This window comes from Octopus bimaculoides, chromosome 13, assembly GCF_046866305.1.
Source record: "Octopus bimaculoides isolate indiv1 chromosome 13, ASM4686630v1, whole genome shotgun sequence".
In the NCBI taxonomy this organism is placed as follows: domain Eukaryota; kingdom Metazoa; phylum Mollusca; class Cephalopoda; order Octopoda; family Octopodidae; genus Octopus; species Octopus bimaculoides.
In genome coordinates, this window is record NC_142940.1 from 37,416,614 (window position 1) to 37,436,840 (window position 20,227).

General features: G+C 37.8%; 1 protein-coding gene across 3 annotated transcripts in view; it reads left to right on the forward strand.

Annotated features, from left to right (window-relative positions):
* The first annotated feature begins 242 nt into the window (after nt 1-242).
* Nucleotides 243-20,227, forward strand: part of LOC106878852 (tRNA (carboxymethyluridine(34)-5-O)-methyltransferase alkbh8) — a 53,043-nt gene continuing 33,058 nt past the window's right edge. For 2 of the 3 annotated variants that reach the window (XM_014928192.3, XM_014928193.3), the window contains exons 1-5: nt 243-400; nt 11,608-11,833; nt 14,784-14,909; nt 15,400-15,600; nt 17,600-17,670. In XM_014928192.3, the coding sequence (XP_014783678.1) occupies nt 275-400; nt 11,608-11,833; nt 14,784-14,909; nt 15,400-15,600; nt 17,600-17,670 (750 nt within the window). In that variant the 5' untranslated portion in view covers nt 243-274. Of the gene's footprint in view, nt 401-5,912; nt 5,993-11,607; nt 11,834-14,783; nt 14,910-15,399; nt 15,601-17,599; nt 17,671-20,227 lie in introns of all 3 variants that reach the window. The other variant, XM_014928194.3, reaches the window with a different exon arrangement.

The following is a 20,227-nucleotide window of genomic DNA, read 5'->3' on the forward strand; positions in this document are numbered from 1 at the left end:
AGACCACGCAGCGTTTTACCCAACGTGCTTCCCGTCATGCCAGCTCGCAATTACTACAAGACATCTCGTCCAGCGGTCTACGGAGAAATGTTGCATTTTATAATGATAAATAAACAAAAATATTAAAATTCTAGCTTAAACTATATACTATATATTTTTAATTTTAAAAATAAAAATTACTGAACAAAAAACAGACAAAATCTCTCTTCAATTTTGGGTTGAAACGAAAATACATGCATGTGCTCGTCTAATTATTTAATGCGGGATTTTTATCATGGCGGCGCCTATGTCTGCCAGTCTGCCGATAATCATAGACAAAAAAGTGAAGAAAAAACTTCAGCGATGTCGACATACTTTACGCAAGTTAGATAATATCAGTTTATCAAATGAGCAAACTAATGTAAGATATTTAAAAATTATTTTTGATGTTAAATTGCTTTTTTTAAATGTTTTTTTTTTCTGGCTAGCAGACGCTCTGATGTTATATATGTAAGATATTAGCTTTGTAGATTAAGTAGTGTTTTACAAGCACACACACACACACACATATATATATATATGTATGTATATGAGGAGTGCTTATAATATCCTTGCTGCAATTCATTCACTGTGTCAGTTCAAAACTATAAATGTTCATTCGTTCGTAACTTGAAAGATGCTTTATATAGGAGAAAATAGCGAAGAGAAGGTAACTTATTGCTAGAGAATTGACTTTTCGCATAACGAAAAATGGCTTCGGAATAGAAATAAAAAGAGAATCGAACTAGAATTCTTCTTCAGTACTATAGCCCAACATCATTTGTGTTGTTGTCCAGTCCCCAGGTCAGTACTGATCGAACAGGCGTAATAAAATGCATTCCATTTCTAACCATTTCGTCGTTTTGTATATTTGTAGCTAAATTATCTTAGCGCGTCGCGTCCACTTTTAGGAAGTCAGCGTGTGAGTTGGGTGGGGTGCTGGTGATATAGCTATTTAAAACTTTTTTTTTTTTATTGGCGATCCTTTGTCTGATGGTGATTCTTCCTGCTCGGAAGCCAACTTACACTTTATAACGATGAAAATGTTGTACGTCGGTGGTCACTTTTGCTGCGATGATGCCGAAAGAAAGTTGGCCGGCATCATCTATGGAAGCGTGATGATTCAAGTAGTGGTCGGCATTATCTATGGAAGAATGAAAATTCAAGTAGTGGTCGGCATCATCTATGGAAGAATGAAGATTCAAGTAGTGCCTTTACCATTTCCCAGAGCTAACTGTCTGAATCAAACATGTCAAAACCATTCTAAAGTAAAATCAAAAACCGAAATGCGGAACGCAACTTTCTGTTTATCTGCTGCTACCGTCTTTCCCGGCTTACAAAATGATAAAACACACCCTATAATTAGCGACATATATATATTCGGGTGTGAATGAGAAGCTTTTGACTATATATTGCCAAAAGAGTGGCTGTGTGGTTAGTAGCTGCGTGGCACCTTGGGCAAGTGTCTTCTACTATAGCCTCAGGCCGACCAAAGCCTTGTGAGTGAATTTGGTAGACGGAAACTGAAAGAAGCTCGTCGTATATATGTGTGTGTGTGTGTATATATATATATATATATGTATGTGTGTGTGTCTGTGTTTGTCCCCCCCCCCCAACATCGTAACTTAGCTGTTCGGCAAAAGAGATAGAATAAATACTAGGCTTACAAAGAATAAGTCCTGGAGTCGATTTACTCGACTAAAAGGCAGTGCTCCAGCATGGCCACAGTCAAATGACTGAAACAAGTGAAAGAGTAAAAATTTCTAATTTAGAGTAAAATAGTTGTACATTGATAAAATGTTGTTCACTGCAATTGGATTTGCTTGTTATGAACGTTTTTAAAAATAAAAACCAGGGCTTACATTTGCAAATACTTGTGCAGGTAATTCAGGCATGTTGCTAAATACTGGCCTTATGTTCAGAGGGAGACTATGTTTGTGTTAGAATGAGTCAATAATTTTTTTTTGTTAAAAGCTGTTTCCTAGTCTCTGCATCAAAATCAATCTTTAATCTGAAATATATTTCTTGAGAGTGCCACAAATAGCTGAGGGCCATCTCCCTGAAAGGATCTGTGATTTGTCTGTTTTCCTACTTACTAGGAAAACAGACAAATCACAAGTCTCTTTAGGGAGATGGCCCTGCTTGATATGTCAGAAAGGTATTGGTAGAAACTACATATAGCATACCCAGTGCTAGCTATATAAACATGTCCAGTGGGGACTGTCAGTGTAAATGATTTGAGAAAAGAATTGGGTTTTAAGAGACATTAGATGCTGCATGCAAGAGTGAAGACTGTAGTGGTATGGTCATGAGATGCATATGAATGAGGGCAGCTGCATGAAGAAGTGTCTATCTTTAACTGTGGAGGGAACCTTTGGAAGGGGTAGACTCAGGTGATGTGGGACAGAGTGGTGAGAAAGGATCTTGAGATTTTGGGCTTCACTCAGGAGATGACAAGGGACCAAGACTTCTGGCAATTTGCTGCACTTGAGAATGCATATCAAGCTAAGTAAAATCATGGCCATCCATACATACAGGCATGTCCTTTTCTGCTATGTCTCCCACTACCTCTCTCAGCAGAGAGGTCATTGTCTTGTGGGTTTGCAGGTGCTGTTGTTACGTGAAAAGTACCCGTTTTTGTGTCATGTAAAAAGCATCCATTTCGGTTTCACATAAAAGTGGCTGAGCTGGTGCCATGTAGAAAAGCACCCATTCCAGTACCATTGTAGAAAGGCACCTCTGCTGGTGCCACATGAAAAACACCTATGCCAGTGCCATGTATAAAGCACACATGTTGGTGTCACTTAAGTACCCAGTATACTCTATAAAGTGGTTGGTGTTAGGAAGGGCATCCAGCCATATAAATCATACTTAGACAATTGGAGTCTGGAAAGCTCTCTGGTTGGTCAGCTCCTGTTAAACCATCCAACCTATGCCAGCATGGAAAACGGACATTAAATGATGATGATGATTAACACATCAATCACTGCTGTTATCAACACCACTGTCACCGCTGTTGTTTTTTTTATCATTGCTATCTTAGAGAAATTCATCTTCAGTGCTATCTATCACATTACTGATTACAAAATATTTTTTAAACCATGGCTGTTATTTCTGCTCTTATAGTTGCCTATGATGACTTCATCTATTGACATAGCAGTACAGTAACAGGTCACTTTAGTTACTCTTGCTTTTTATTTTTGAGCCCTAGACCTCATTAGGTTGGTTACCTGGGTTTCCTGGTGTATGAGTGACCAGCATCACAACATTTCCCCTGAATGGGACATCAATCCAGAGCTTATGGCCAGCAATTTTGAGAGTAGGGGATAAGTGTACCTACTTGTTCCACCCTTATCATCATCATCATTTAATGTCCATTTTTCCATACTGGCTGGATGTTCTTCCTAATGTCAACAACTTCACAGAGTGTACTAGGTGCCTTTTTTAAGTAACACTGGCTTGGGTGCTTTTACATGGCACCAGTACGGGTGCTTTTACATGGCACTTGCATGGGTGCTTTTAAATGGCACTAGCACAGGCCTTTTTATGTGGCACTAACACAGGTACTTTTATGTGGTACCATCATGGGTGCTTTAAGATTTTTGCTGTTTGTGCTTTGTGGGCTTGAAATTTATTCCACATTAATGTTAATTTCCACAACAAACTACTGGATGCTGTGGCCATAATCCATCCAATCATAGTTTTGTGCTACCATCATTTATCAACCTTTTTGCTATGAATGTGAACAAGTGTACCAGGTGGAATAAATTCTTTGGAAATTGGTTTTCATTTAACAATTGCTAAAGGCAAGAGCTTTATGATCCTTGCATAACAAGCCAAAATTCCAGTAGAGTGAGAGTTTTATATCCAGTTGTTTTTATGGTCACTGACTGTGTTCCTGTATTTTTCAATAGTGTTGTGTTGAGTCATAGAGAGAGTTTTCACCAAATACTATTGTGTTCATATGTAATCCTTTACAATCAGTAGTGTTAGTCAAACTGACAAGACAAAAGTTCCTTAAATATACATCATCAAGTACAAACACACTAAAAGCATGCACCCTTATTAACATACTGATGACATTTATAATATACAGTACTTACATCATCATCATCGTTTAACGTCCGCTTTCTATGCTAGCATGGGTTGGACAATTTGACTGAGGACTGGTGAAACCAGATGGCTACACCAGGCTCCAATCTGATTTGGCAGAGTTTCTACGGCTGGATGCCCTTCCTAACGCCAACCACTCAGAAAGTGTAGTGGGTGCTTTTACGTGTCACCTGCACAAAGGCCAGTCAGGCGGTACTGGCAACGGCCACACTCAGGATGGTGTATTTTATGTGCCACCTGCACAAAAGCCAGTCCAGGGGCACTGGCAACGATCTCGCTCGAAAATCCTACGAAGGCCAGTCAGGCGGTTTACAATATACAGTATTCATAGTAATGATTTTGCACCTTGCTATAACACTAACAACTTTACAAACAGTTTTGTTTCATATTGCCTATTTGCTAATGATACTTCATTTATATTCTCTTTTTGTTAATATACCTTCATCTCTATATTGTCTACTTGCTAATGGTATTTCGTCTATATTGTCTATTTGTCCTAGCTAATAATTGTTCTTTTCTTGGCATAGATCATATTTATTTGTGAAACTCCCAGATGTTTTCTTCATACTCTTCAGATATCTTCTTTGCAGTCCTGGTCTTTACTCTCATACTTGACTCCTGCTTCTTCAGGATGTAGCATCATGATGAAAAACCAGTAAATTCATCTGTTGGTACATTTCCCTTTTCTTCTAATTTCTTTGCCTTACACTATTATTATCATTGTGGAGATTTTATAGCCCCATAGTTCGTTGATTGTGTATCCATGGTTTGTGACTTCCTCCAGTTCTTAATGATGTGCTTCTTTATGATGAAGTCCACATTTTTTTCATTCTTCTGTTTTCTCATTTGGTGGTGATCTATACCATAGCTCAACTACCTAGTTGCTGTATTGTTTGACATATACAAAACTTGTAGCTTGTAATTATGCCTGTCTTCTCTGCATGTGTAGCATTGTAGAGGGGTTGTCAGTTAAATAACTAAACTGACAGGTAACAGATGGTGTCTAATTCAGAGGTACTACTACTGGCCTACAAAAGATGTGAAGCATCAGCGTTATTGATTCACCATAAATCAAATAAATGACATTCTGTTACCAGTGCCAGTGAGCCCTTGTAAACAGCTACTAGTTACCATTAATTACAAAACTAATGAATATCGTAATCATAAATCCAAGATATGTTTAGTATGTGTGAATATAGATGTACTGTGCGGGTGGCACATGAGATGCACCATTTTGAGCGTGGCCGTTGCCAGTACCGCCTGACTGGCTCCCGTAGGATTTTCGAGCGAGATCGTTGCCAGTGCCCCTGGACTGGCTTGTGCGGGTGGCACATAAAAGACACCATTTCGAGCGTGGCCGTTTTCGTGCGGGTGACACGTAAAAGCACCCACTACACTCTCTGAGTGGTTGGCGTTAGGAAGGGCATCCAGCTGTAGAAACTTTGCCAAATCAGACTGGAGCCTGGTGTTGCCATCCGGTTTCACCAGTCCTCAGTCAAATCCTCCAACCCATGCTAGCATGGAAAGCGGACGTTAAACGATGATGATGATGATGATGATGATTACGAAATGGGGTTTCTTGTGAATATCAGACCCAGTTGTTGAATGTTGTTCTATCATCTGACATTTTACATTTTATTGAAAAAATGAGATGTAGGGGAATTCTTAAGGAGTTTTTCAGGAATAAAGTTCATCTTATGAGCCAGGAAATATGTAAGTTTGTGTATATATGCTGCTGTTTGATTCAAACTGTTTGTTACCCCTATACTTTTATCTTAAAGGAATTTGAACTCCAGGTATTTTGAAAAGAGAAATCAGGAAAATCATTTTGTGTATTTGAAAATAATGTCTAAATCATCAGGTGACTACCTTTATTTTAATAGCATATTGTATAATATGCTGTAATGTTCTATATATTTTAAAAATCTTTTATTACTGTATTTCTGTTAAAATATGCTACCTTTGTTTCAATTAACTCTTTGGCATTCAGATTACCCTGTCAAATGTAATGCTTATTTATTCAATTTGTTCTGAGTTAATTGTGGATTATCTTGTAGCTTCTAGAGTTCAATGATGTGATTGTTTATTTTCAGAATGACTTTGTAGGATAGGTGCGGGAGGTTGGATCTAGCCTGTATGAACATGAAACAGGTTGAGAATTTGGACCTGATACGGCCAATGCTAAAAGGTTAATTGTAAAAATAATGAAGAATTTAGTAAAACAACTTTGTCATTGTTCATTTGGTGTTTGGTACATACATTGACTTGAAATTTTAGTGGAAGGTTTTAATTTAGATCATTTTAAAACAAAAAATGTATATCATAGAACTATGGGTGCTCTTGGGCAGGCTGGCATCAAAAGAGTTACTCTGCTATCAGTAAACTAAAATATCTAAATACACATGTTATCTACTTTTTTGCCCTTTTAGATATGAATTGTTGCTAATTTGCTAGAGTAAAAAAAAGTTTCTCTGTTTGGATTGCTAACTGAATATAACTTCAAAATTTGTAGTTTGAAAAGCATGATTAAAAAAAATGATCAATTTTCAAATTTGGAGAATGATTAAAAATCATTTTGTGTTATGTTGTAATAGGGTGGAAGGTGAGTGGAGTGTTGGGATGAAAGAAATATTGTGTTTGTTACGGAATATATTGATCTCTGTTAATATTAATTTCTAACATTAGCATGTGGCCACAAATTTGAGTAATTGTTTGTATAATTTATTTAATCAACTCAACCACTTATTTTTGTTTTTGTATTTTTTATATTATTTTATATTACAATTAAAGAATAAGAATATTATTGGTTACATGTTTACAGTATACCTATCACTGGGGCAAGGGAGTGTCTGTAATTCACTGCTAAACAAATGTCTCCATTTAATATTTATCTAAGTCTTTTGAATATGAACAGCACAATGGCAAAACGTGTTTTCATGACAGGCTGCAAATGAACAACTCTTCTTGTGTGACAGTGATTTTTGTTAACATACACACACACACAACATATATTTATGGCTTCTTTCATTTTCAGTCTGCGATATCCGCTCACAAACCTATGGTCATCCCAGGGCTATAGCAGAAGACACTTGCTTATGTATGTGTGTGTGTGTGTGTGTGTGTGTATACATACACATGCACACACATGTCGCACAACACAACAAGCTTCCTCACAGTTTTCATCTACTAACCCACTGCTATGATAGAAGAGACTTGCTCAAGGGTTTGTAAAGTAGGATTGAACCTTGAAGCATATGGTTGTGAAGCAAATTTCTTAAACACAGAGCCATACCTGCAGCCAGGAACTTCATTTTATCAATTCTGAACAGATGAAAGGCAAAGTTGACTTCAGCAGGATTTGAGCTCAGAACTTAAAGGACTTCAACTTTGTATTTTCCTTGATCAGTCCCTTTTCAGTATTGATTTCTAAAACAGGCACCATGCCACACACCTGGGTAGGAGGGTTTAGTTCATTATATTGACTCTCTCAACCAGTACTTGACTGTTAGTTTATTTTATCAACCAAGGAATAATGAATGGAACTGTCAACCTATGCAGGATTTGAAATTAGAGTCTAAAGCGCTGTAAATTAAGTACTACAAATCATTTCATCTGCTGCTCTAATGATTCTATCAATCTATTTGTTAATGTTTGATAATGTTTATAAATTACTATTGGGTTGCCTAAAAAGTCCTTTTGCTTTTTAAGTGAAAATAAGACACAAGTTTTAAACGTAGAGTGATTTATTTAATCAATGATATAATTACCAATTGATTTCAAAATCTTCTGCTTTCATTGGCCAAGAGCTCTTCCAGGTGAATTTCTACACCATCTTTAGAACTGAAAGTCTGTCTATTTAATGAATTTGAAGAGGCCAAAATAGGTAGAAATCTGAAGGCACAAAGTTGGGTGAATATGGAGAGTGAGGCAAAACTTCCCAACCAAGCCATAGTAACATTTTTTTGTGTCTGCAGAGAAGCCTGCAGTCTGGCATTGTCACGGTGAAAGACAGTGCCCTTGTAACTGAAAAGTTCTGGATGCTTCTCATTGATTACTGTGTTTAATTTGTGTAGCTGGTCACAGTACACATCTGAAGTGATGGTCCTGATCATAGGAAGATGCTCATAAAAGGCCATGCCCTTCCAATCCCACCAAAGTCCTGCACTGGAGGTTGTTTGTGGTGGTTTACTGCACTTACCCATGATCATTTGTGCTTCACGTTGTTATAATGACTCATTTGTCTTTTCTTGTCAACATTCTTTTCAAAAAAGGATAATTTTTGTTCATGTATCTGCTGCAAATTGCAGTTGGACATTCATTGGGCCATGCTCTCCTCATTCAATTGATGTGTGACCCAAACATTGAGCCTGCTGGTGTAACCAAGTTGGTGCAGATAGTTTTTAGTACTTGATTAGGATATTTGGAGAATATCTGCAATGATCCTTGTAAAATGGAGTAGGGTATGACTAACTCCTTCACTTTGTTGCTGTTAATCTCTCAGTTGGTCGGCTTCTTGAATGGAAAAATTTCCTGATTAAAATCTTGAAAACCACTTCTGGCACATATGTTCCATAACAGCATTCTGTACACAACACATATCTTCCTGCATGTTTCCATTGCTTTCTGATGTGTTGATAATGTTCATTTTGATTTTCCATTTTCAGGATGATCTTAAGCACACAAAATACAACCTGTCTCATTGCAAGTTCATGTCAAACTATGTTAGAGTGTCAGGTATCTAGCAAGTATGCATATGTAAAGGAAGAAAATGTAAATAAACTTTTGGGTCAACCCAATATTTTAAATGAACAGCTGAAACAGAATCTAAACTTTCATCTGATACCTTAACAATTTTGCCAGTCTACATTTTAATGTCTAATAATGTTTGAAGCTTAACTTTTTTTTTAAAGTGGTTGTATTTCCAGTTTTGTAGTGAGTTGAAAATGTTTTAAGTAGAGTTGTTGAGAATGTGAATCACTTATAGACACACAGATAGACAACTTGTTAATATGTTTTCTCTTTTTGGTTTTGAGTAAGAAGTAGAGCATGGCTAATGGTTAATGTTGCTTTTCTTCCCTCTCCTTATAAAACATTTATTGTTTGACATAGTGTAATACTTTATAACTAGTTGTCTGTGATATGAGTACACATGATAATGTGTCTCTTTAACATTATAACAAAAAGGTTTGTAATTCAGTCCCACTGTACAGCACCTTGGCAAGTGTGTTCTACTCTAGCCCTGGACTGCTCTGTGCCTTGTGAGTAAATTTGGTAGATGGAAACTGTGAGGAAGCATAATCGTCGTCATCATCATCATTGAATGTCCATGTTCCATGTTGGCATAGGTTGGACGGTTTGATAGGATCCACTGTGTCCAAAGACTGCAGTTTGCTTCAATATCTGTTGTGGCCTGGTTTTTACTTGATGCCCTTCCTATTGCCAACCATTTTACAGTGTGCACTGGGTACTTATTTTCAAGCCGCCTGCACTATTGAGGTCGCCATACAATTCATAAGATTATGAACCCTGCGGAAGATGTGTGTGTGTGTGTGTGTGTGTGTGTGGTGGGGAGCAACTTCATGCTCAGGGACAAGGGGATTACTATGACAGGAGGTGGGGAGAGCAACTTCCTGCAGAGGGGTCTGCATGACTGCTAACGTCTTATAGGGGAAGAGAAAGCGAAAAATAATTGATGGGAGCTGCAGGACATACATAATGGTGATAAAGTGCCTAGGTGTTCCCCCCCACCCACTGAGTAGAAGTGGGTGAAAGGGTAGGGTTGAAGGGTAGATAAAACAGAATCATGAACTGGGGAAGATAGAAGGATGCAGATGAACAACAGAAGTAGTAAAGATGATACAATGGCTGGAAGGGTGGGGAACAAGAGAGAGGTAAGATTTGGTTGAGTAGACTGGAGACAGAGGGAGGGGGGAAAGGCCGACATAAATCACTGTGGTGAAAGAGAATCACTGTAATGGGTGGAGAACCCCAAGCTTTCAGAACTCAGTTTTGCTGCCGTGTGTGTGTGTGTGTGTGTGTGTGTGTGCATATGTGTGCACGTGTGTGTGTGTGTGTGTGTTGATTTTGAACCCTGCTCCCTGCTTGACAATCAGTGTTGGGTTGTTTATGTCACTGTGACTTAGCAATTTGGCAAAGTGACTGATAAAATAAGTACCAGGCTTAAAAAAAAAGGCCTGGAGTTGACCAAATGTTTGACTAAAACCCTTCAAGCCAGTGCCCCAGCATGGCTGCAGACAAATGACTGAAACAAGTAACAGATTAAAGATAATTAATTCAAAACAAATGTGAATAAATAAGTATTACATTAGACAGAAAAATCTGAATGTGAAAGGGTTAATCTACAATTTTCCTTGCTAGCATGGGTTTAGAAAGATAGCTATGAGAGAGAGAGAATTTTATGGCTGGATGTGCAGGTGTGACTGTGTGGTTATGTAGTTCTCTTTCCAGCCACATGGTTTTGAGTTTCATCCTAATAGTGTGGCACCTTGGGCATGTGTCTTCTTCCTGGTGGAGTTGGGGTGGGCAAGAAAGGACAATGCAAGAGTGTAGAGAAAGGGCAACAGAAACAAATAGCACTTATGACTGAAAGGTGTAGAGCAGGGTGTAAGTAAAATAATATATCGTTGTCGTTGTCTAATGTCCATGTTCTATGCTGGCATAGGTTGACAGGATCTGATGTAGCCAAAGATAGCATCATACTCCAATATCTGCTTTGGCACTGTTTCCAAGGCTGGATGTCCTTCCTAACACCCACCACTTTACAGTGTGTATTTGGTGCCTTTTTTTTGAGCCACCAGCTCTATTGAGATTTCCATGCAGTTTGCAAGACTATGAGCCCTGAGGGAGGTAGACACAGCTTTATGGTATGGGATGAATTAAGGTACAAGAGAAGAGGGGGTAGAACAGGTTCTTCTAGTAGAGCTGTATTGTTACTCACATTTAGTAGGGGAGAGAGGTAATGATCAGTAGGACCTGTGAAGAGATAGGTATTAGGAATGAGGTGTTTAGAGTGATCCCTCAAGATCTGAGGGGAGTAGAAGTGAATGGGTATCTGGGGTTGGCAAGATTGTACAGGGATCAGGAGACAGCCTGCAACTGTAAAAATGTTGGGTAGAGTTGAAGGGTGATAACCAATAGGTCATGAGTTTGGGAAGATAGAAGGATGCCAGAGGGAGGAGGTAGGTGAGAGTGGCAGGACAATAATGATTCTGTTGACAGAAGGACAAGAGAAAGATGACAGTGAAATTGGATGCAGGAGCAGAGGGGAGAGGTAGGCATAGAACATAGTGTGAGAGGTAGTTTGGTTCATATATATATGTATATAAATATATATATATATATCAGGAAACTGAAAAAGAGAGAAGGTATCAACTTATGTTACTCACTGAAATAAAAGTAGTTTTCCAGTATAAAAACCTCATATTCTCCAGAATTGTTGCTTTTGTTTTTCCCTAGATTCTTTGTGTATTCAATGGTGGACTGGACACTGGTGTGAGCAAGGAAGAAATAGAAGAGGCTTTCTGTGAAGATGTCCGTGCTGAAGAAATTATCATGCTGCCTCAAAGACCTTATGCCTTTATATGTTACCTTTCTACTGAAGATGCAGTACAGGCCGCCAATAAATTGAACGGTACTAAACTAAGTAATGGAAACAACATCTATATTTCTTTTTTAAAGACAAGTAAGTGATCAGTATTTTCTTTTTAATATTTAACTCTTCTTCTCCAGGCCACTTCTATTTTATATCACCTTCCCTTCAAGCTCATATTTACCATTGACCACCTCTGCATCCTTTTACTACAATCACTTCTCTACTAGTCTCTAATCATCTGTCTGTCTTCTCTCACATTCTTGCAAACTTATTCGCCCAATCTTCCTGATCTTCTGTCCCATTTCTCTCTTCTACTCACTTTACCCACCTTCTTGCATTTATATTTCTTTCTAGCTATTCCAACAAACCCTTTATATAATGCAAAGTAGTCATGTATCTCCTTTTCAGCTATACCTGTCTCTCTCTTTCTCTCTCTGTCTCATACTTTAGCCCCTTAACAGCCTAGAGCCACCTTTTCTACTACACTTGTACTCGGTCAAGGAAGCTTTTTTGTCTTGTGAGTTACATTGTAACTCCTCTAGAACTACTGCTGCAAAATAAACACTCAGTTACATTCTGTAAAGTGGTTGGCAACAGGGAGGGCATCTGGTCATTGAAACCATACCAAAGCAGACATTGAAGCATGACACAGTCTTCTAACTTGGATTCTGCTAAACCATTCAACCTATGATGGCATGACTGACAGGCATTAAATGACAATGATAATGATATTTATTTTGTAATTATACATCTATTTTTATACATTGGTTATATAAGTTTACATTGTAACTTTCATTGAGGAATAAGCTGTGGTTGAGTAACCCTGATCAGTTTTGCATGTAAATATTATAGAATTTGTGGATGGATTAAAGCCTCAAACTGGTGTTAATAACTGGTTTTCTTTTCTTTATTGTTGGAAGGTGTTAAAACTTCTAACCACCTCTCTGTCATGCGTGTACCTATGTTCATGTAAATTGGTTTTCAAATTTTGACACAAGAGCAGCAATTTCGTGGGAGTGGGGTGGGGGCTAAGTCAACTACATTGACCCCAGTGTTCATCCTCCTTCTCTTCATCATCATCCTTTAATGTCCATTTTCCATGCTGGTATGGGTTGGATGGTTTGACCAGGGCTGGCCAGCTGGAGAGCTTCACCAGGTTCCAGTCTGAGTTGGCTTAGTTTCTGCAGCTGGATGCCCTTCCTACTGTCAACCACTTTACAGAGTGTGCTAGGTGCTTTTATTATGCCACTGGCACAAGTGCTTTTTACATGATGCCACCAAAGGTGCTTTTTATGTGGCACTGGCACAGGATTCTTGCAGGCCAATCCTCTTCACCAGGGAATGCAGCCTTAACACTACTGGTACTTATTTTATCAACTCTGTAAGAACAAAAGGTAAAGTTGACCGTGGCGGATTTTGACAGCTGAAATGCCACCAAATAATTTGCCTGGCATGCAAATGCTTCTGTCAGCTTGCTGCCTTACGTGCTGAGTATCTCAAACATGTTAACTTTTTTTTTTAATGTAAATAGTGAGGAAATTTTTTCCAGGTAGATATGTATGTTAATAATAATATAGATGAAGCAACATCCTAGAAACTTGGGTTTACTTTAACCCTTTTGATACAATCCTTCCGAGACCACCTCTGATTGTATGATAGAAACTCTTTGTTTCAAGGTGGTGAGCTGGCAGAAACGTTAGCACGCCGGGCGAAATGTTTAGCGGTATTTCGTCTGCCGTTACGTTCTGAGTTCAAATTCCGCCGAGGTCGACTTTGCCTTTCATCCTTTCGGGGTCGATAAATAAAGTACCAGTTACGCACTGGAGTCGATGTAATCGACTTAATCCCTTTGTCTGTCCTTGTTTGTCCCCTCTATGTTTAGCCCCTTGTGGGCAATAAAGAAATAAGAAACTCTTCGTTTTAAAATGATATAAATTAAAGCTTCCTATCAAAATTTAATATTCAGTTACTTGCTTAATATTGACTCACTTATTTTATGAAATTCTTCGTTTGTTTTTTTTTTTCAAAATTAATCTAGTGACATTACATTTCAACAGAAATTTAGTAACAAAATAGGTTGATTGGAGTGTTCCTAACCAAGGTAGATAACTCTGTTTGTCATACTCCACTGTTTCGAAACTTACTATTTCTATCTCACTGATAAGTGATTAAGTTCTAAACGATTTTTAACAGTGTTAGCAGTTTTGCAAATGCTTAACTATGCAGAAATTGTGATATCAATGCTAACATTTTGAATGCTATACAATAATATCCTTGCTAGCATTTAAATTGCTCTAAAAAAAACAAAAGGTGCTAATAAGCATGAAATTAGTTGTAATAAAAAACTGCAAGAGTTACCTGCCTTGTATATTCTCTTGTTTTTGTTCATGAATAGATGAAAATACATTTATCCCTGGATAGTAACATCCTCTAGTAGATTTGGTATCTGTTTCTAGACAGCTAAGTCAAATTAAGAGACCATGAAATGTATTCTTTTCTCCTATTCTTTAACTTGTTTCTGTCATTTGACTGCAACCATGCTGGAGCACTGCTTTGAAGGGTTTTAGTCAAACAAATCGACACCAAGACTTATTTTTTCAAGACTAGTATTTATTCTGTCTCTTTTTCCGAATCGCTAATTTACGGGACATAAACATACCAACACTGGTTGTCAAGCGGAGATGGGGGGACAGACAGACAGACGGACACACACATACACACACACACAATGGGCTTCTTTCAGTTTCTATCTGCCAAATCCACTGACAAGGCTTTGGTCGGTCTGAGGCTATAGTAGAAGACATTTGCCCAAGGTACCACGCTGTGGGACTGAACCCAGAACTATGTGGTTGAGGAGCAAGCGTCTTACCACACAGCCACACCTGAAGATTTTAAAACAGAAACTTTTTAGTTGTTGACCCATGCCATCTTCATTTATTCTCTCCCTTTCTGCGACCGAGTGGAACCCTTGGATACATCTCTGTAATCAATGAGTTCTTTGACTTAGTTTTTTTTTTTTTTTTTTCTTTCTATTTGGTAGTTCCATCGTGCTTAGTTCCATCCACAGACCTACCACCAGGTTTGATTCTTCTGAAAGATTTCATCAGTGAAGATTACGAAACCCAGCTGATCAGTGCTATAGAATGGGCTGACTGTGATAATCCAAGTAAGGCATTTTTTTTTTGTTTATTTTCCAGTAGAGTAAATACAAAATAGCTCTATTGGTTAAATATCTTTACATCTCCTCTCGTTTATTTCTTTAGATGTGATTCCAAGTTGTGTGTTAATGATTCTGCCAGCTTGCCACTTTATTTAGAGTTTAATATTGACATCTATTAATAAATAATGAGCCAACAAGAAGAACCTCTTGACCTGCTAGAAATCGCAGTCAACTCTCATATCTCATCCTAAAAAAAAAAGGACACTTTAGACAATGTAGTCCTAGATAACTCTATAACCCTTGTAAAGACAGGCTAGTCTCAACCAGAATATCTCTGATCATTCAGTATTGACCTAGGATTAAACAACAATAAAATTTAAAATATGACGGTTATAAATTTTTAAGTAGGTTGACTAAAGCCAACTCAAACATGTGTCCTAATTAAAATTTCATTTTGTAGTTTTTTAAATTCAATTCTTGTTGTTTCATTATACAGCCCAAACAACTTTGAAACACCGAAAAACAAAGCACTATGGATACGAGTTCTTGTACAGCACAAACAATGTTGATCCAAGCACTCCTCTTCCTTGTGGAATCCCTCCAGTATGTGATAAATTAATTTCAAAGGTTATGCAACATGGATTAATTAACCACTGTCCAGACCAGTTGACTGTCAACCAATACTTACCCGGACAAGGTATGTGTGCATCAAGCCACTCAGTATTTGTACATTCAGTTTTTGTCACTATTTGTTTTGTGTGTGTACGTGTGTGTGTGTGTGTGTTTAATGAAATAAAAGTTTTGTGTGTGTATACAGGAAACCCTTGAGATTTGTCAGTTCAAATTTCATGTGTTCATATTCCTCAAACTTTCACAAATTTAAGGATTTCAAAAGTTGAATGTATGAATCTTGAGAATTGCCTGTTTATTCAAAATAATAGAAGCACTACCGGAAAAAACTCTGCGTTTAATACAAGCAAATTGTGTACACTACGTCTAGGTATAAGCCTATAAGCTGTGAAGTACAATTCCCTTTCTCTCTTTCTCTGTGGATAGAGAGATGAATAGCTGACCTGTGAACAAATTGTTAAAAAACATTGAAGCTAGTCAGGCCAGTCTTTTGTTTTTTTGACCACAAAGAGAAAAATGTGGTTTAACTCCATAATCTACTTTTTATAATGAGGTTAAAATTGGGTTTGCTAAAATTCTCTATCATAAGATATGTATGTATATAGGAATGTAAAGGGATGTAATTGAATAGTACAAGGCATTTTGTCCATCATTCTACAGTGTGGAACTGGTACTTAATTTACTGACCTCGAAAGGATGAAAGACAAAGTCAACCTTGGCAGAATTTGAATTCAGAATGTGAAGATGGACGAATTACCGCCAAGCATTTCGCCTGGTGTGCTAACGATTCTGCCAGCTTGCCACCTTAATAATAATAATAATAATAATAATAATAATAATAATAATAATAGGCTTCATACATTTGTACCCCAGTGTCACTTTGATGACATGCACTGCTCTCTCACTCAATAATAATAATAATTCTTTCTACTGTAGACACAAGGCCTGAAATTTGGGGGAGGAGGATAGTCGATTATATTGGTCCCAGTGTGTAACTGGTACTTATTTCATTGACCCTGAAAGGATGAAGGGCAAAATCAACCTTGGCAGAATTTGATTTCAAAGTGTGAAGACAGACGAAATACCGCTAAACATTTCGCTTGGCATGCTGACAATTCTGTCAGTTCACTGCCATAATAATAATATTAATAATTCTTTCTAATTTTGGTACAATATCCACAATTTTGAGAGTTCTTGACTTGTATTTTATTTTATTAACCTTGAAAAGATAGAAAGCAAAGTTGATCTTGGTGGGATTTGAACTTAGAATTTAAAGAGCTAGAACAAACACTGCATAGTATTTTCTTTCTGATACTCTAACAAATCTGTCAGCTAACTGCTTTCACCCTGAATATAATAACAATGCTTTCTTATAACAGAACACTTTTTACCATGCTGAATATAGATGTATCAATTCTATGACATAGTTTATAACCATTCATCTTCATCTCATTGAAAAGTTCAATGTCCTCTGATCTGACCTCACTACTTGTCTCTTGGTCTTCGCAGAACAATATGTGGAAGAAGGTTCCAGATGTTATCTTATTTCTCTTGTTCTCTAATTCATTTATGCCATTATTAATGGCAATCTCTTGAGTGATGACTGAAAGAGTGTGATTGTGATTACAAGTGCCTGAAATAGGGTTCCTGTGAAGGATCTCAGGTGATTTAGCTCTCCAGATTGAGTCGATACTTCTCCACATTGAGAGGTAACACCTCTTGTACTACAGACTTGTGATTAGCATGATGCAAGAAAGAATTGCAAGACAAGTTCTTTAAACTGAGCCAACTGGCAGGAGACTTAATGGTAAGAGGTGGTTGGATAATATCCAGAGTCTCAGCTAGTCACACTTGGGAATCCATCCAGAAAGTCTAATGACAGTTCCTTCTGATAGGACCCTATGGAGGAAATGCCCAAGGACTCTACTCCAACAACCCTTCCAGGAATGAATGGACAGATAGAATCTTGTATTTCTGTAACATGAAGTTTTTTTTTTCTCACATGTTGTCCTCTATATACCATGTTACTACATTAATTATGAACATTGATATATATTTACTTGTAGGTATACCACCACATGTAGATACTCCTTCAGCTTTTGAAGATGGAATCGTTTCCTTAAGTCTTGGTTCTATGGTGAGATTTCTAACTATACAGAATTTTATTTTCTAAATATTATTACAAATTTTTTGTTTATTGTGTGTGTACGGTTAGAGGTCTGTAAATGTTCGTTTGCTGAAATGGCTACAACTACTACTATTTATTATGATTGTTGCATATTGTCCAGTCACGGAATTCAGTTTCTGTAATTAATTGATCTGTATTATGTCTTTGAAGTATTTTAATATTTAATAATTCTTCTTCGATGGAATGTGATGAAATTTTTTTTAATATTTCAAGGGAGAGAACTCTGGATTTATATTTTACAAGTTTTTTCCCTTAATTAAAGAAAATGAAAACTTCTGCGAACATATTTTATCTTTTGTTCCAGTCAATTCGACTTCACCCATGCTGGAGCACAGCCTTGAAGAATTTTTAGTAGAATCGAACCCAGTATTTGTTTTTTGTTAAACCTTGTATTTATTCTGTCGGTCTGTTTTGGCGAACCGTTTAGTTACAGGGACGTAAACATCCAAAACCAGTTGTCAAGCAGTAGTGACACACACACACACACACATATTTATACACGTTTCGATGTTTGCGTAGGTCTGACAGAATTTGTCGAGGCACTTTTCAATGGCTGGATGCCAAGCAAGGTAATATTTCCCCATGACCAGACAATCTCTTGTAGAATATTGGAAACAAAAGACATATGCTTGTGCTCATTTACAACCCCCACTTTGTGAAAAACTAAGAGATACAAGCACACGCATATGTATATACAAACAGGAAAAATCTATTTCTCTGCAGATTAAAAAAATGCCGAACACCATGCAAGCATGGCTGTGTGGTAAGGAGCTTGTTTCTCAACCACATGGGTCCAGGTTCAGTCCCATTGTGTGGCACCTTGGGCAAATGTCTTCTACTATAGACTTGGCTTGACCAAATCCTTGTGTGTGGATTTGGTAGATGGAAACTGAAAGAAGCCCATATATGTGTGTACGTTTTTGTGTCCGTATTTGTCCCCCCACCATCACTTGACAACCAGCGTTGGTGTGTTTATGTTCCTGTAACTTAGCAGTTTGGCTAAGGAGACCAGTACAGTAAGTACTAGGCTTACAAAGAATAAGTCCTGGGGTCGATTTTATGACTAAAATAAACCCTTTAGGGTGGTGCTATATATATATATATATATATAGTCGATTGACTACATATATATATAGTTGATTGACTATATATATATATATATATATATATATATATATATATATATATATATATGTATATATATATATGTATATGTATATATATATATGTATATGTATATATATATATATATATGTATATGTATATATATATATATGTATATGTATATATATATATGTATATGTATATATATATATATATATATATATATATATGTATTGGAGCCTGGTGTTGCCATCCGGTTTCACCAGTCCTCAGTCAAATCGTCCAACCCATGCTAGCATGGAAAGCGGACGTTAAACGATGATGATGATGATGATGATGTATATCAATTCTGTCAGCTGACTGTTTAGTATAATAATCTTCTAATATAATAATGAGTGTAGCGTTTTTATATCATTATCATCATTTAACGTCCGTTTTCCCTACTGGCATGGGTTGGACGGTTTGACTGTGGTCTGGAGAGCCAGCGACTGCACCAGGCTCCAATCTGATCTGGCAGTGTTTCTACAGCTGGATGCCCTTCCAAATGCCAACCACTCCAAGAGTGTAGTGGGTGCTTTTTACGTACGACTGGCGCAAGAGCCAGTCAGGCGGGCCTGGCATCAATCATGTTCGGATAGTGCTTTTTATGTGCCACCAGCATGGGAGCCAGTCAGGGGGTACTAGCATCGGCCATATTCGGATTGTGCTTTTTACATACCACCAGCACAGGGGCCAGTCAGGCGGTCCTGGCATCAATCACATTTGGATAGTGCTTTTTACATGCCACTGGCACAGGAGCCAGTCAGGGGTTACTGGCATCGGCCATGTGCGGATAGTGCTTTTTATGTGTCACCAGCACGGGGGCCTGTCAGGGGGCACTGACCACAGCTGCAATTTTGGTTTTACTTGACTCTACAGGTCTTCTCAAGCATATCATATCACCCAATACATCAAGGGTACTCTTAAATGGGCTGGACATGCAACACTGGCATCGGCCATGGCTGTGATCTCACTTTAGTTCCAGGTCTTCTCAATCACAGCATAATTCCAAAGGTCTTGGCCTCCTGTCATTGTCTCTGTGAGGTCCAATGTTTGAAGGTCATGCTTCACCATCTCATTCCAAGTCTTCCTGTGTCTACTTCTTCCACAGGTTCCTTCTACTGTTAGTGAGTGGCACTTCTTCACACAGTTGTCCTCATCCATACGTAACACATGACCATACCAGCGCAGTCGTCTGTCTTGCACACCACATTTGATGCTTCTTATGTCCAACTTTTCTCTCAGGGTGCTTACACTGTGTTGTGTATGCACACGGACATACATCCAGCAGATCATATTAGCTTCATTTCTTACTGACATTACGCATGTCCTCAGCATTCACGGCCCATGTTTCACTGCCGTG